We start from the raw sequence: 18,382 nt of genomic DNA, 5'->3' as shown, positions 1-18,382 counted from the left end.
CAACCCAAACCCATTAGATTAAACACATAAATTAAAACAAAAAGAGTTTAAAATACACCTCTCCTTTTCCATATTCTATCCTTCATTTCCTTGTTTCCTCGACTTCCTCACACCTCCCTTTTTGTATTCCAGTTCTTCTAATTGTTTCAGCAAATCCTTTCCATCTTTCTCTGTTTTTTATCATCTTGTAAATAACATATTTTTTAACCTTATTTCCCTTTAAGACTAAATTACTTATCTATACTTAACTTCTTCTAACATTTCTACTAAATCCATATAATATCATTCCATGGTTTTTCTAACAGTCATTAATTTTACAAAGTTTCTAAATATGAACTTTAACTTCCCAATCTTCTTCCACCCTCTCTTCTCCCTAGTTTCGGATTCTGCCAGTCCTTTCCGTCAGATCCATATAGTCCATCAACCTGGAGATCTTATATCCGAGGCTCTTAATTCTTTTCCAAGTCCCTTCTGCGGATCTTCTTCATATTCTTTAATGCTCAGGAGCAAATCTCGGGAGAACTCCAACCAAACAAAACTTTTCTTCCTTCTGAACAGCTAAGCCAAGTTTCCATAATTGAAACTAAGGTCCATAGGGTATTTCAGGACATATTTCAGGATTCCTCCAAATCCATAGGCCCCCAAAGCTTCAAGCTCCTCCAGGCCCAAACCCATGTCCCAAAAGTCAGTTGGTCCCTGAATAAAGGGATCTTTCCAACTTTCGTTCTTCAGTCGAAGCCAGGGTCCAATCCTCAAAATCTGGCTTTTGCTAGAATCAATCATGCAAGGCCTCAATTTATAATCCTCAATTTGCTTCTGTAGAACTGAGGATCCTGCTTGAACTACCTTAGGTTTCGCAACGGCATCTTTCTCCTTTTCCTCCACCATTTGTCCTACCAAGGTATATTCCTGTTCCAAGTCCTGAATTATTTCTGTATTGTTGCTTGCTTTTTGATTCAAATTGGTCACTTTCTGTTCCCGGCTGTCAGTTTTGGAAATCATGTCATCTGCCTTTTTATGCAGCTGTTCAAGTGAATGGTTTATCTTATATAATACAGTCACAATACCTTATCCTATCAGCATTTTGAATAGTCCAAGGTCAATCTCTGATTCTCAGAAACTTTATCTTGCAGCTGGAGCTTACCCTGTTACACTCCTGTAACAGTTTCACATGCTCCCTCTAGAGGGAAACAGTCTCAACTTGTATCAATTCTTTCAAGCACAGAAACAGTTTCGATTTTCAGTTATTTTTTTCCTCCCTTTGATAAACTCAGAAGAGATCAATGGAAACAGTATCTTTCCAATTTTAAGTAACTGTCAAATCTGTTCTGTCAATGAACCTTCCCCAAACGTCATCAGGCAGACCGTTCCCAGGTTCAGAGCAGTGGTAGTTTGCTTTTCACTCTCTCCTGCAGGTTCTCACTAGGTTCATGACTTCCCCCCTCTTCTCCTGCTTCCAAGGGGGTTTTGTATTTTTAACCGATGGAATTTTAATCCTTTATCAAAAACTTTCAGAGACTTTAGTTTGTAACGTCTTTGCTTCAGTCTGTTTACAAAAGCGGAAGGTGGACTTCCTGTTTAGAGCCTTCCCGCTTCGTTGCCAAATTAAAATATTTGAGGATCCAAATTTTCCAGTCTACTCATGGGTAGTTGTCTAAGGTCCAATTGTCCACAGGAAAAAGTCAGCGCTCTCCGGCAGCAGCAATGCGGCTTCACTCCGTGAAAGAAGCAGTCGATTCAAAGCACCGCGCCACTCACCCCACATCGCTCTGGATCCCCCAAACAGGGTTTCCCCACGAGTAGGGGAGGCGCAAAAGGTGCCAGCTGAATCCCAAGTTCACAGGCTTCTCCCGCCTGTGATTTCTATGGGTCTCCACCTTCGCCGTGGCGGTTAGACCCTGCCTTTCACGGAGCAAGTCCCTCCCAATCGGAGGAGCTCCGCCATTGCCAGAGGCGCCAACCCAGAAGCCCATTTAGTCCAGCATCTTGTTCATATAGTGGCCAAGCAGATGCCCAAATGGGAAGTCTGCAAGCAGGACCTGAGAGCAAGAGGTTTCTACATTTATTTATGTTGAACAATTTATATACTGCTTATAATTAGACAAACCTCCTTAGCTGTTTCCTTCTCCATACATTTGGACTTGTGGGTTGCCACACCAAAAAAGTTGGAAACTTCCATTATTAAGCCACTTGTGTTGCTCAGATGTTGCCTGCTGAAATATGTGGCCACACTGTGTTTGGACATGAACACTTAACAGTGGCCAATAAACCCACCTACCATAGAAAAGATATCTAGGTCTCTGATTTAGGTTCTCATGTTCAAACCCTGACGGAATTATGCTAAATGACCTACATAGAAGGAAAAATTAATAGTTTTCAGTTTTAAGACTTGTGTGTATGTATCTCATGCCATCTCTCCAATAGTTCTGTTTGTTTATATTTAAAATTTGGAATCTGTTATACAGTATTGCTGTGTTCACAATGGCTTCCTTTTTGTGATCAGTTTTGAAATGAAAAATAGAAAGATCAATCCTTTCTCCATATTTCCTATGTCTAAGGAGTTTTTTTATTACTAATATTTATGGAGCAGCAGAACTTTGTAAGCAGATGCTGATAGATAAATGAGCAACTAAACAGGAAAAATACTGACTTCAAGATCAATCAACCTTCTGTGGCTACAAGGACAAACCAATCTAATTTGTTTGCTGTTTCCTTTCATACTACAACTCAATTTAGCAACATTTTATACTTGGATAACATGTTTCCAACTTGTTCTTGTGCTTGAGGACTTTTTTGTTGTTAATAATAGTCTATTTTACTGTGGAGGGAAGATGATGTAATGGTCTAATACAAAATATGAACAGCATCATGGGCAGTAACTGGTTTTGACCACATTCTGTGTGCTTTCCTTTTTTGAAATACCATAAAGCACAGATCATGCAAAGGCTGTGTGTGTTAATGCAATCTGACATCATTTTTAAAAATCCTAACAAAGGTTGACAGTTCAGCACATTGCCAATGCTAGACAAATTGCAAGTGAAGTGGAAGAGCTCTAGAAATATTTTTGTTCCTCATCAGATTCAGTTAGGGTTCATTGAGAATTATTCTGAAATAGGCTCATTGTAAAGGTAAGTGAACAAAAAATAAATAAAACATTAAATCACCAGAAACTGCTATTGGGAATTTTAATTTTAAAAAAAGTGCAATGCTACATTTTGGAGATAAAAGAAATTGGGGGATGTCTTCTTTTATCTCCCATTTGTCACTTCTCCATTTATATAAAGCAGTTAGAGCTATTGCCTGAATTGATGCTATTGTGCAATCTAGGTCACAGCTTCTAACTAGTCTGAATGCATTTCCCAGTGCTACATATTGATCTTCATCCACAATTTGATATTCATTTAAGGAATTTCAGGCAGACATCACAAAAGATCATTACAACAATAGTTTTGATTTTTAAAATGTTACAACAAAATGGATCATTACAAAAGATCGTTACAACAATAGCTTTGATTTTAAAAATGTTTCAACAAAATGGAGAGGACACCTGCTTCTTTAGAAGAAGCTATAACTACTTCTCTCTTCAGGGCAAGATGTTCTGCAGAAACACCTGTGGTGACAGTTGGACTAGCAGTATGTTTGGTAACATCCAGAAAAAAGCATCACTGGTATTAGCAGCTTACAAGGTGGGATCTTTTATTGAGGCCCAAAGGCTGATAAGGGCTCACAAAACTAGGGGGGGGGGCTGTCATCCCCATTTCACATGGGGCATCCAATAAGATTTTCCCCAGTTTCCCAACCCAGATCTCATGCTCATACAACACTGCTACATTACAACACTCCTGACTTTAGTAAGGGAGGAAAAGACAGAAATTCCCTGCATTCTCCAATCCCTTTTCTTGCCAGCATTCTCCATGCCCAACCACATCTTCACTGCTGATTTCCTGTCCTCCATACTCACTTCTCACTCTGTAATGTGTATCATGCCCATAATTTTCTGCCAGGATTATTGCCCTGATTTGTTTGCACTAGCTTCGGTTAAAAATATATACTTATTCATAACTAGTTGTGTCAAAATATACACAAGGATGGTCAATAGAATGAATATCAGAATCCATCCCATTGAAAGCAATGTAGCACCAGATGCAGATCTAATGTGCATTAGTTTATGGGGTGTGGTTCCTGTTCAAGTAAGTGGTGCACATGCAGAAACCTGTTTACAGGTGTTTGGGAAAGCATGGATTCAAAAGTGGCAACTTTAAGTGTTGCTGGGGTGGGCATAATATGTGTCTCTGTTGACGCTCACACACCACTATACTGTATTTGCAAACATTTATCCAATTTAAAACTGACTTCCTCAGCTTAGAGCATCTATCTCTCTCCCAATTCTGCTTGCTTATTCTCTGTACCACGTGCACTGGAGATCTTTCTAGGCTTGTTGCTATGACAACAGCTGATAGTCTGGCTGTGGTGTTTTGATTGGTTGGGGAAGGTCTTGCCTCTTTTGTGAGGGTGAAAGGGAGGGGGCCACCAAAATGGGAGCAAGATGGAAAGAATCCAAAGCCGATCCATTTATGCTAGCAATGGGGGACGGGGGGACGGGGAAGCAGTCCTCGGCAGCTTCAGACAATGAGGCAGTGAGCTTGACTGTGTGTCATTTACAATTGCATACATGAGCATGCGTACATGCAGGGCAAGCAGCACTTCATTTCTGTCCATGCTATTGACTGCTCTGACACTTTGACGTGCTTGGACTGCATTCCATTGGAGAAGCACTTTGTCCCTTCCTCTGCCCCATACAGCAGAGAGCAGCATCAGATGAGCGGAATGCTACTGTTCTGTCCTGGGTAACAACAGATCACAGAGCAGTAGTCTGAATGAAGCATGTATGTGGATCGAGGTAGGTGATGCACCGTGCCCGGTATTGTACATGCATGACTTCTTGTGTTTAGGGATCTCCTTTGAATTATGTCTATATGTAATACATCTTCGTTTATTTGGGCACTGTGAAGAAAAACAGAGCCATGGAAATTGAGGTATGGAAGGGAGCACATGGGTCATTTGTTCTAACCAAGCCCAGAGAAGAAAATCCTTTCCTAAAGAAGAGAAGAAGCTAGGCTTTTCTTTAAAACCTTCAGTGATGGAGAGGCATGACATGTTCTGTGATAGAGACTGGATGAGAGGAGGATATAGATGCATACCATGGGACTTAAATGTATTTATTTTATCTAGAAAAAATATAGACCACTTAATCATAAAGCTCTATAAGTGGTGTAAATAAGAATAATATAAAAAACCCACCATGCATAAGTAGGAGTGTGAATAGTGTTCTACAATGCTGACCTAATGATGATTTTATGTAAAGTCTACAACAACAATCTTAGGCTGTGCTGTCCTTATTCTTTTGCAGAAGTGCAGTGATTTTAGGCAGGTGAAGTTTTACTTTCAGTTCCTCGTACCATTTTAAAAACATTTAATTTCATAAAACTAGCATAAACAGAATCTCAAAACAGACATATGCAGACTCCAGATACCACTTATGAAAAAAATGGGAAGATGCAAGAGACTGAATGGAGAAGATAAATAAGGTTTGTGGATTTTTAAAGGAATTTGAATAACCCTATTTGGGGTCAATATAGTCCCAGTTCTGCTGGGTATTGATGATTTTTAATCTATGTGGCTGCAGTCTAAGAGCACTAAGGAGTAAGTCCCAATTATGTCTCTGAGACTTCTGAGCAGAAGTGATTAGGCTTGTGGCAGTAAAGGAGAAGGATAAAAAAGGTGGATAGGGTCTTTGCCTATCAAAGTTAATGCAACATTTACGAGCATCTGAGGATTCACTGGATATTTATTTATTAAAATTACTCATCATATGACTGGCTATTATATTCCACTCTGGTATGAGGTGTCAATGGCGCCTGTTTCTTCACTTTGCTTGAATCTCTCTCAGTAGCTGCACTTTAAGGATGTCTTTTAAGGATTATGAGACTCGCCATATGAAACCAAGGCCTATCTTTGCTAGGTTGGTTGAGTTGGCATGGGTTGGGTTAATTTCTAGTTGAGGCTGACATATTTTTGTCTGGAAACTGGTAGGGAAAAGAGCTCCTAGATTTTTCTTTTTGACCTGTTAAGAGTTGTTTGATGTGGTAGACCTTTGGATCCTACTAGATAGTTTCAGCAGCTATGGGAAAGCTGTGTGTTGGTTCTGTTCTTTCTTTTTTGTGCCTAGCCGTAGAGTAAATTTAGGGGATATCTGTTCCACACCATGGGAACTGATCCGTGTTCTACAGAACTGTTTAACATTTGTGAAACCACTAGGATTAGATTGTCCAAAGACTTGTTTAAGAATGCAAGAACAACTAACATTAGCAGCTGCATCTGGTATCCTGGCTTTGTCACTTCTCAATAATTGGGAGCCTGCCATTTGTCATTTATGCATTTGTGACCTCTGTCATTTCATTTCTGTGTGCCCTTTTTGGAGACTCCTTCCTTGGACTATATTACTCAATTTTGCTGTAGTAATAAGGGGTAGGGAAAACAAGTTCTAGTCATGTGGCATCTCTTCCTTTCTCACCTCTGTTCGTTCAAGATGCATCAGCAAAAGTAACCCAGAAGTTGCTTGCTGCCATCTGCTTTATGGAGTACACAGTTTTATATAACTTTATATATATTTTAAATATCTGCCAGTGTTTTGCCTAATGGATTTGGCCTCTGTACAATTATGGCAATATGTTTCCAGAGTATGTGAAACAGGGCACTTTTGTGCCTGGTTTAAATAAAATAACTGCTACCGTGATCAGCTCTAAATTAAATCAGGGCATTACTTCTAAAGTATAAATGAGAGATAGAAGTGCCCTCCCAAATGAGAATATGCTTGTAACCAGAGGCGTAGGAAGGGGGGGCGGACCACCCCAGGTGTCACCGCTGAGGGGGGTGACATTCGGCGCTTTGCTCACTTGCCACTCCCAAGCCTACCCCAAGGCGTCGATGGGAGGGTGGGCGGTTTGACCAAAAAAAATTCACACCGGGTACCACCTGACCTTGCTACGCCTCTGCTTGTAACTTCCTAGTTCTTATACTAAGGATCATTGCTCATGCTGCACCCCAAATTGCTGGGTGCTCTTTTTGCATACTGCATATTCATGAGCTGAAAGTTATCCTGTGAAGTTATCCAGAAAGATTTGCCCCTAAAAATCACTGAAATGTCTTCACATGCATTGACAGATACACCCTTGAGACCCCAGGGAGAGAGCTGTACTTTGAAGAGTGACTCCTAATAACTCTACCAGCTTAAATTAACAAAATTCTGATGTTCCAAAATAGAGTCAAAATAGGGACAGTGGATTGCGGATACCAGAAAATAGGGGCTATCTCTGGCAAAAAGGGACAGTTGGAATGTATGTGTAGCTCTGAAATGCTCCCACTGAGTTCTGTGGGACTAAATAAATGGACTGCAAGTATCTGAAATGTAGTTGAGAAGGTGCAAGATTTCCTCCTTTCTGGGATCGGGTTCTAATTGCCTCTCCAGTCATGACCCTGAGCTCAAGCTTTTACTTCCTCCCTTAATGGGAACAATGTTGCAGCACATCATCCCTGATGCAGAGGAGCTTAGCCTTCCACACCAAGGATCTCACAAGGAGAAGGACAGTAAAGCAGAATGCTTTTGATGCTTCTCCACATATCAGACATCATATTTGAGAAGGGGAGACACAGTAGAGCAGTGCCTCCCCACCCCTCTGCTGCAACTTCTGCTTGGGAGGACAGAGAAGGATCCTTGGAGCATCTTCTGTTTTAGAGGTCAGGACCAGATTTGGAAGTATAGGTCTGGTCTCATTCTTGACTCTCTCTGATGCTGTCGTGGTGGCTAGGGAGTGGCTGAATGGGGTTGAATAGGTAGGAGAGAGCAGTGGTGGAAAGTACTGAAATGCTCCTTCCTTCATCCATCAAATTTGAAGCATTGTTGGTTAGTTATTGTTTTATCTAGCAGCATCATATTGGTTCACGGAGTAACCAAAAAGGAGGGGAAGAGGATTCACACAGTTTGCATTTGGACAGTAAGAGAAACAAAAAAGGCAGGAATGGAAAGATGCAAGGACAACACAGAATCGGAGGAGAGGACAAGGAATGATTGTGAGGAAATGCAGTTATATATATTTTAAACATTTTGTTTCAGCTAGGGATGAAGACGGAGTGGTTAAGATAATAAAGAACCAAATTATGTGAGATAAAATGGGAAAGAATCAGTGGATTCACAAAATATGTCATTGCTATAGTCAATATTAGAAGCAAAGAATGATTGAATAATGAATTAAGGCCACTTGCAGACAGAGGATTTTTGAGTGCCATACAGGACTGTGTGTCTTCTCATGCAGATCACTGCAAGTCCAGATGACTGGCTGGGATCTAACAGGGCCAGCAGTGGCTGCACGGTTGAAAATAATGACTGTAGCAACTATCCCACCCTACTTGGTACGTCTTCTGTACATCAGGTTCAGCAGTTTAGTGCTAACTTGTCAGTGGTGGCAGAAGCTGCCAACCGGATGCAGCCTGAGTGAAAAAAGGAAAGAAGCTGAAAAAAGCAGGAAATGGAGCTCATCTATACTGAATGGCTAGCTGGTCTAGGAAGTGGAAAAGTAGTGGAATATAGAGTTGAGGAAAATGTGTTATCAGTTGAGGTCTGGCTGGGATAAAAGGGGGAGGGAAGTCAACAGTTTGGGACCAGTTAGTACCATTTGAAGGTGCATTTGCCATCCAATCAACAACATAAGCCTTGTTATCTAGCCTCCCTGCTGTGTGCAAAATGATGTGTGGGAACATGTGGGAAGGCTTTGTTGTAGGGGCTAGTTTTAGCTCTCAGTAGGGATCAGCTTCAGGTTATTGGTAGCTGCTGCATTGATCAAACTAGACTGAGTTCTGGATGAGGCAGATCAGGATCAGAGGGGCCAGAGTTTCCAGAGGAAGTCAGGGTTAGGTTGTAGGTTGAGTGGCAAAGGCACCAGGACTATGCACTGCTACCCATGGCAAAACATAGATGAGAGTTAAGGAGCAAGGAGAAAGCAGGAGTTGGCCTGTTGGATCAGCTGACAACTCAGGTAGGCCGGTACTTCAACCTTGAGGTAAAGGCCAATCTGCCAGGTTTACAGAGGAGACAGAACACAATGGAGCAGAAGGCTAGGTTCTAGATCATGACACTAAATTCCTAAAGATACCAACTTGACTACAGTGGCACCTCAGGTTACATACGCTTCAGGTTACACACTCCGCTAACCCAGAAATAGTGCTTCAGGTTAAGAACTTTTAAGAACAGAAATTGGGCTCCAGCGGCGCGGCGGCAGCAGGAGGCCCCATTAGCTAAAGTGGTCTTCAGGTTAAGAACAATTTCAGGTTAAGAACGGACCTCCAGAATGAATTAAATACTTAACCCGAGGTACCACTGTACTTCATAGCTTGACAAGCGATAAATATGTTACTTTGTAAACAGACATTTGGACTGGAGTACTGTAATAGAAGTTTTATTAACTGATTGCACCCTTATTGTCGTCACCTATTTGTTGTTTTATACTATACTGTTTGTGTTTTTATTATTAGGTTATCATTGTTTCTATCTGGATGTTAGCTGCCTTGGATAAAATATTTTAATTTAAAAAATCCAAATACTGCCAAAAGATAAAGGAAATATGTGCATATGGCTTGCTTTATTATGATTTGTTATTCCTCAATTTTCTCTCTCAGGGGTATAGCAACTTTACAAAGCACTTCTTAACAAGCAATCTGAGAGAGGGGAAAAATCAGTTACTCGAGGTAAGCTATTGTGTGGATTTAGTAGACTTGCATTATTCTTTGGAATCATAGTATAATTATACTGCATTAAAAGAGACAATATATTAAGTGAGGCATGGATTAAAGGAGAAAGAAAAAAGTGGGGTATCAAAAGCTGCAATCAGCCTAGTGGAATAGCTGGGGCTAGAGAGCACATTAGGAATTTGAGAAAGTAAGTACAATGGGTACCAGTCACATAAGAGCTGTGTGGGGCCATAGCATAATACAAAATGGCTGCCACATCCAAAAGAGAGAGAGAAAAGACAGGATCATAAAATTGTGTGGGCATGTTCCTTACCACCCTCCCATCCATGGAAGAAAGGCACCTTACATCAGCCACTGCTGCACTTGCTCACAGAGTGCACCTCTCCAATGTGGGCATGTCTAAGGGTTCTTGTTCAATGTAAGAAAGGCTGAACCAATGCATACAGGAACTGAGCAAGGAGGGCAAACCTTCTCATGCATTGTGGATATTTGAGGAAATATTTACTGAGACCTTCTGTGGGTGTCATAGGAAATACGCTGGCACCCATGGCTGCTGCACTAGTGTCTATATAAATATATATGTGTTTGACAGTGATTTTGATACTCATCAACCAATACCAACTGCATATGTTTACCTTTTCTTTTTCTAGCAATCATGCCTCATTTCTTGGATTGGTTTGTGCCAATGTATCTGATGATCTCCATTCTTATCTTGGTGGGCTTTGGAGCTTGCATATACTACTTTGAGCCAGGACTTCAGGAAGCTCACAAGTGGCGGACACAAAGGCCGATCATGGAACGAGACCTTCGGAAAACACTGATGATACGAGACAACCTTGCATTTGGGGTGCCTGAAGTCTAGTATTCTTCTTGCATAGATGTGTTGGAAGTATCTAGAAGAAAGCCATCCCCACCTGAAGTTACAAATTACTGTGCACACTCTGGTTTGCTTAGCACTTCTGCAAGTGATGTGGTTAAACCACTCCTTGCTTGGGTCTCTGATAATGAAGTGTTCCTTTTTGCTATTTAGACAAGGCCTGTAGACTCATATCAACTTAGACCTTCTGGTTTATGAATTTGTTCATCACTCCATCATTTGATATTTTTTATCCTCCGTATATAAAGAGCTCTTGTTACCTTGCTAGGAGTGGTCACACCTGTACGTGAGCTTTAGACCTCTTAAGTATAAGAAAGCAATATTTCTGCATGACCTGTGTATTTTGGTCGAGTGCCTCCTGGACAAGTGCCCATCTCACAAACCTCACAACAGACACCATTTCATTACTTTATTTAGAGTCTCTTGGGTGAGGCACAAACCCAAATTGATTGCTCAGACTGAATTCTATTTTCATTCCCAACACTGAGCTCAGATATGCAGTAGGACACATTACTAGCCAAGTTGTATATATTTTGATTTCAGATCATTTCACTGCACACAAGCGCCTGTCTGGCTCTGAACTCACTCACTCAGATTTCACTTTTAAAAGTCTGTGCAGATTAATTACCGTTAAAGAATTGCTTTTATTTCTCCATGATTGGGAAATTTGTTTCTAGATGTTGGATCGTCTGCACTTCTCTATACTTAGAGGATCCAGAATGCTGTCATGCGAAAAGCTTGTATTTCACAATCCTCTGCTGCTGCAATCTTTTAAAGTGGTCTGATCAGGAGTCCCCTGTTTAGCACTGTACTTTCTAGATTGTCAGCCAGACTGAAAACTGTGAAACGCCATCACACAACCTACCTTTCTGCATCCACACCAAAAGCCACAGAGCTAGAGGCAGTCACACTGCAGTTCTAATTTCTATACGTTGCTTCTGGAGCTCTGTTGTGTGGGGTTATGCAGTAGATATGCTCTCTATCCACACAGTGTTTGCACTTTGATCCACATTTCCTTTAGGGATATGTTACCAAAGTACTGTATGAAAACTTTAATGCATGTGAAAATGGGCAGGAACCTCTGCTAATCTAATAGTGTGCAGATTGCATACTGATAATATTGGCAGAATATAGGACCTATGACATGATGGGTATTCTCATAGCTGGTTTTACTGTACCTATATTATCTCTCACCTTCGTTTCAGGGCATCAGTTCTGACTGTAGAGTATGTTTCATTCCCTTGTTGGCAGAGTATGTTGTGCTGTGTTAACACATCTGTTCCACTGTGAAGTACTAGTCTTGTGGACATCAGTTTCACCAGTATACATTTCATGTTAGGGACATGTGCCTTTGCTTCTCTACCGTACTCGTGTGTACATTCCATGTTAAGGTAGCACATACTGTTAATGTCTACATCATCCCCGATTACAGAGACATGTCTATACATTAGATGCCTCATTGGAATGCATTCACTCCCACACCATAGTTTCGTAGAACATAGTTCTTCTCTACATTCCATACTTTCCTCGCATGGCCTGTCAAGTGCTGCCTTCTCATACACTTGAATACATTCCATTGCTTCCATGATCTCATTCAGTGCCATAGCCCCTGACAACTGCACAGTACAGCAGGAACTTGGAATCTTGCTGGAAAGATGCTCGCTCCTTCATTGGATTTCCTCCCCAGTCTGCTCACAATGAAACCACACAGCCAGCCGGAGATCGCTCTTACTTGAAAATGTGTGGCATGCTTTGTCAGCAGCTGCTGAATTTGAGCATAGCACATTGCATAAGATGGTGTGTGATTTATTGTGAGTGGCTGCCTGAGGACGCTTCTAGTGTGAGTGAGGGTAGTTTCTAGCACAAGGTGAGGGTAAGTGTTTTGGTACAGCTGTGTGGAGCTAGTCTCGAAGCAGGTGTAAAAACCACACTAGGTCTCATTACGTGCATCACAAGTGTCCACAGAACTTGTGTTGCTTCAAATATACAGAACAGGGTGAGATTCCTGCATTGCAAGGGGTTGGACTAGAGGACCCCTGGGGTCCCTTCCAACTCTATGATTCTGTGAGGAGGAGACACCATTTCCCAGGTGCCCAAAACAGCAGAGCAGCTTTCTGGTGTGGGGTCATGTGTGTTTAGAACATGGATCTTGGCTAAGTATATGCCATTTTAAGCATTCTAATGTATTAAATTGGCTGCCCCTCTCCAGGGACCCTTGCACACAGCAATAAGCTGCATCTGGGCCAGTCTTTCCATTAGGCAGAGTGAGTTGGTTGCCCGAGAAAGCAACTTTTGGATGACCTACCAGGGTGGCAAATTGCTTGTTTATATTGTGCCTGTATGTGTTGAGTTTGTAAGGCACCCAAATGTCTTGGTCAGCTGTGAGCAGCATGCTTCAGTGTGCAAAGATCAGATGGCACAGACAGAGCTAACCATCCATTTAGCAAGTCGTGATGCACATTATCCTGATCCAACACGCAACATGCGTCTGTGCAAGGGCTACAGATTATTTTTAACCCTGCACAGTCAACCCCTCCTTGGAGTCCTCTGTGGACCAATGCAGAAAGTGACCTGCACACACAAATCTACTTCTGTGTGCACAGATTGCCTTTGCTGGATTGGAGCAATTATATTTTTGTTTGAGGGCATGAGACTAGGAAAAAGGCAGCACCATAACATTCCCAAGTTGTTCTGCTCTAAATGGGCACTTTCCTGTATCCATGACCCATTTGTTACTATATCTACTATAGCCATAGTCTCTGAGTTTCACTTGGAGACCTGCTTTCTGAGCCTTGATTTCATTTGTGAAGACTAGGTTACCAATGCAAATGAACGGACCCCAGGCTGAGCAATGGGGGTAGCAATAAGTATCCTATCTGGGGCCAGGAGTTTTAAAGACTTTGTGGACAGGCTACATTATCCATTGACGGCTAATACATAGTGGGTGGGGGGTTCTGTGGGACTCATCATGACACATTTTTTTGAACTTAGCCACATAAACTTTGTCCTTCCCAAGTTTCTTTTCTCAGGGTTGCCTCACATGATAAGGAGAAAATGAGATGCATCTTCAGTGAATCAGCCACATGACGCTGCCTGCTGCAAATATGCTTTTCATATTATGTCAGGTATCTCTCAGTGTAAGATAATCTCCGTTAGGAAGTGACTCAGTGACCACACAAGCTTTTTGTAGGTATATTGATTTCAATGCAGCTGCAGAATGTGAGTGCAAATAGTCGTTGAGTAATACCCTTGATATTGAGAAGTGCTGAAAGGAAACAATTTTTTCTCTTTTCTGTTCAAAATTAAAATTACTGGGCACAGGAACCTGGGTATATAATTTATATCCTCGCCCTCCAGAAGTGGTTGGGAGTGAGACTAGCTACCCAGGTTCATGTGTCCAGTAATTTTAATTTTGAACAGAAAAGATAAAAATTAACTCCAGCCACAGAGACTGATCAATCATCAGCCCAAACTGATTCACATTGAGTGCTATTGAGTGAGAGCTCAGTGGAAGTTTCTCACACTTTTCTATTCCTATCCTTGAGGACAATTGAGGAACTGCATTTGCTACCAGCATGAAATCCACAGTATGTTTTCTGTTTCACGAGCAAAAAACATTTTCGAAAAGCCAACTATATAAACAAAAACAAGTCACTGAGTTTTGTGCCAAAATCTGGGAGTTAGGATAAATGGTTAGAATTATCCCACCTAACTTAGACCGAAGGGGCATCAGCCTATATTTGTGCTTGACTTTGATTAAATAGTAACCACATATACTGTTTTCTTCAGTGACAACCAATAATTATTTTAAAATGGGGGAAATCAGAATTAGAAGAACCAATGGCCTGTCCACATTCTGTGTGAATCCCTGGCCTCTTCTCTTGCTTTGTACTGTTTTGTGTGCCAAGTCTTAAATGGTCTTATCTATCCAATTCTGTATCTTACTCCATAGGGCTACCTACCTGCAAATGAACAAGAAGTAAAAATATTTTTGTTCGTAATGTCTGTTTTGATAATGGAGCAATCTCATAAGAGAACTGTGGTGTTTTGGGGATTTGTTGAGAGTTTGTCACTTTTTGTGCTGTTCCTAAACCTACCAGTTTGCCTGTGAAATCTTCAGAATGTAATTGTTATGATAATCTCATGTGTGAATGTTCTGTTTCAGTGGTGGATTTTTATGCCCATGTGATCTTTTCTTGGATCATGTGCTTTACATGATTGGGCTTTTGTGAGACAGTATGTATTTTCCATTATTGGAACCAACATTTCAGCAGGGTTTGAATCTGATTAATTAGAATTAAATATCAAATTTCAATCTGCTCAGAATTTAGAAATGTTAAACTGTTATTTCTATTTGTAATTCTTTGAGGTGAGAAAGCTGAACTAAAGAAAGTTAAAAAGTTACTCAGTGTTCTGGAACATTCAGTTTACCTAGTTTTGAAGTTCAAAGTTGTGAAAGTCAAAGACTAATCCTAAACAGACTCATTAAGAAGTCTCATTAAAACAGTAGGAACTAATTTTCTGAGCAAACATGCATAGAATTTCTCTGACATTCGGAGCAATTTCAAATGTGTTATGAATCTAATTTAACTGGACATTTGTTTATTTTTAGATTTCAGATTTGTTCTGGTTCTAACTATTGTATTAACTTGTAACATTTGGAAATAGAACAGCTTAATGGTTCAGAAATCAAAACACACATGAGAATTGCGTTTGAAAAACAACATGGAGTTTGGAAACTTGAGTCATAAATTGTTGTGCCTTGGATTATCATGGCTATTTTGGACATCTCTCCTAATCCAGAGCCACCAATTAGTGCGCAGAAGGTGGTTTCCTCTCTGTGGAAGTAGGTAAACCTGCAAGTTGCCCATGGAACCTGGACAGCTATGGGGAGCACCCAGCTGTCATGTCACCTGCCACAACTAGATGGATACTGAGAGACACTTCTCAGGAGCTCCTCACAATAAAGACTTGTTTTGGGGAATGTATGCGGAGTGCTCAGTCTGAATCTGGGATTCCTTATGCCCAGCAACTGTCCCCCCTGAGAACTTATAGAAGCTAGAAGAGGCATGTAACTCTCCAGACATGATTGTTCTGTGAAGATCAATGAAGCTACATGTCTTCTGCTATACACATTAATTCTCTGCACTGGGGCTGTTAGGTTTTGTTGTCAGCATATGTGGGTAAATTTATTGTGTGAATTGTAAAGCACAAAGCAGACTCTCCAGCAGGTTTAGGAAATTTAAAACTGCAGTAATGCCTTTGAAGTCTATACTGAAGTTAATAAGAGGTCCTACTACACTGACCCTGATACAGAGAACTGCAAGCAAATTAGAAGGCTGCAGAGCCAACTACGTTGCTTGTAATGCTTATATGGTGACTGGAGTTCCCCACTGTGCAATTTTTTTGATGAATCAGGAGCAGGGAAAAGGAGGAATGACCAGACTCAATTTAAGGGAAGATACTTAATACGGGCAGGGGGTGAATAAGCTGTGACCTTGTTTTCCACTACAAATACCTATTTCTCCCGAACCACAAAATTTTCTTCCATTATGATATTTCCATCCTGTGAATTTAACTCATTTGCCTCAGAGCTAAGGGAAAACAAAAAGTAACCTCATCCCTGTCTGATGTTGTGCAAAGTATGTTCTCAGCTTGATTTTCGCACTGTTTGGTCATAGATGCTCCTGATGAAATGCAATTTCATGTTAATTGTTATATAGTGCTGTATTATGAAAAAAAGTTTGAAATTCTAATAAACTATGTGGAGTCAATCAAGAGCATGGTGCTTTGTTGACATTGATGCATGTATGTTAATGTTTTTAACAAGCAGTCTACACAACTGCACTGGGGCTTAGGTTTTTATTTTGTTTTGTTTGATACACAGAACAAGTGATACAAATTGGCTCAAACCAGTTTGCTACTAGCACAATTGTGTCATCAGTTGCTTACCACAAGCTGCACCTTCTGGAGCACATAGCAGCCAGGGTGATATTCTTCAAGAAACTGCCACAGGCCCAGTCCTGATCAGGAGTAAATCCCACATTGGATCCTGTGACTGCTTTGTTTTTCTTTCTTCAAAATACAAGTGGTTATTGTAACATGGTTTGGCCCTGTGCAGATTTTTCTCTCACAACTGGCCTATTGTTTTGCAAGTGTTTAGTCCACCAGGGTGTGCAGCTTTTTGAAGAAATGGAAGTGCCAAATAAAACAAAATGGTGACATGACCATATCTGTACGCATTCATACGTTTTTAGATTCCTTGAAAGGACAATGGGTTGCTTATTTCTGAGTGACTGTGAATTCTCATCTTCAGTACCCTGCAAAGCCACTTGTGACATGGAAATACACATTTCCAGATATTTTTTTAAATGACCGGAAGGAAATGAAATTACTAATATCTTGTCTCAGTTCCCAAATGGTGAATTCTGGATACTCTGTGTTTGTGCTGCTCAGGGCTGCCCCAAGGCTCATTTTGCTCACTGAGGCAAAGGACAAGATGGCATCCCCTCCAATAATAATAATAATAATAATAATAATAATAATATTTTTATTATTTATACCCCGCCCATCTGGCTGGGCTTCCCCTGCCACTCTGGGCGGCTTCCAACAAAATATTAAAATACCATAATACATCAAACATTAAAAGCTTCCCTAAACAGGGCTGCCTTCAGATGTCTTCTAAAAGTCTGGTAGTTGTTGTTTTCTTTGACATCTGGTGGGAGGACATTCCACAGGGAGGGCGCCACTACCAAGAAGGCCCTCTGTCTGGTTCCCTGTAACTTGGCATGTATGAAAGCTGATCTGGTTGGCAACTGAATCTTCCAGTACTGGTGGTGATGGGTCTTTCACTGCACTTGAAGGCAGTAAGGCAACTTAGGGCAAACCATGCAGCACACACAACTATATTCTTCCAACAACTGACTGCTGCTTTTTGCCACACACACACACCCAAGCAGTTGCTGCCTGAAGCAGCTACTTCACTTGGATAGCTATGCTATTGCTACTAAAGTAGAATGGAGCACAGATCTTAAGATGTCTTAGTTTCTTAAAAGTGGTTTTTAGGCATTTTACATGAAAGTGTTAGAAAAATGCTCTTGGGGAGACGGCAACCCCCCAGGAACTCTAAGCATCTCCCGGTAGGCACGTCTCTGGAATGGCATGTCCCTTCAATTCCAGAGTGCCCTTCTGCAACACTTTTCTTATGAAAAGTGCACACAAGTCTTCTAGCATCATACAGCAAGAAGAAAGAAACATCCGTAAATCTAAACTACATTTTATTTACATTCTATACAGACAATCCATAATCACGTCTGTGTTCTCCAAGCTCTGGCAGAACAACTGTTGCGTACTACAAAAGTGAAAGTACAGTACAAAACACGCTCATACAGAAGAGATAAGACAGTCTTCTGTTCCCACACTCTTCTCAGACATCTCATGTGATTTATACTAATCACACTAGCAGTATCGGTTGCATAAAATCCCAACAGAAAGAGCCACCTAGCAATATGTTTGTGTACCTATCCCAGCATTTCCATGCACATATTAGGGATTTTCAGACTTCCTTTTTTGATTATAAGCTCTTTGCTGTATGACGGAGGTTGCTCTATGGGACCCCACGACTTTTTGAAGTGAGATGTTGCAGTGGGAATTTGACTTCAGAGGTCACACTACACCCTTGGAAGTTGGACTGGCAGGTAT

The 18,382-nt window shown here is 41.0% G+C and overlaps 1 protein-coding gene across 2 annotated transcripts; it reads left to right on the top strand.

Annotated features, from left to right (window-relative positions):
• The first annotated feature begins 4,581 nt into the window (after positions 1–4,581).
• SMIM45 (small integral membrane protein 45) lies at positions 4,582–16,459 on the top strand. 2 transcript variants are annotated; one of them, XM_053406645.1, is made up of 4 exons: positions 4,582–4,900; positions 5,492–5,588; positions 9,733–9,801; positions 10,455–16,459. In XM_053406645.1, the coding sequence occupies exon 4, from the start codon at positions 10,460–10,462 to the stop codon at positions 10,664–10,666; it is 207 nt and encodes a 68-aa protein (XP_053262620.1). In that variant the 5' UTR covers positions 4,582–4,900; positions 5,492–5,588; positions 9,733–9,801; positions 10,455–10,459; the 3' UTR covers positions 10,667–16,459. The 2 variants fall into 2 exon arrangements, with proteins under 2 accessions (XP_053262620.1, XP_053262619.1); XM_053406644.1 differs by lacking the exon at positions 5,492–5,588.
• The last annotated feature ends 1,923 nt before the right edge of the window (positions 16,460–18,382 follow it).

The sequence above is a fragment of the Podarcis raffonei genome, chromosome 10 (assembly GCF_027172205.1).
Source record: "Podarcis raffonei isolate rPodRaf1 chromosome 10, rPodRaf1.pri, whole genome shotgun sequence".
Lineage (NCBI taxonomy): Eukaryota > Metazoa > Chordata > Lepidosauria > Squamata > Lacertidae > Podarcis > Podarcis raffonei.
Note: the sequence above shows the minus strand (reverse complement) of the source record. Positions and strands in the feature narration are given on the sequence as shown.

Bases quoted from the DNA above. Each gene is read 5' to 3' on its own strand.
- SMIM45 (XM_053406644.1), top strand. From the start codon at position 10,460: ATGCCTCATTTCTTGGATTGGTTTGTGCCAATGTATCTGATGATCTCC.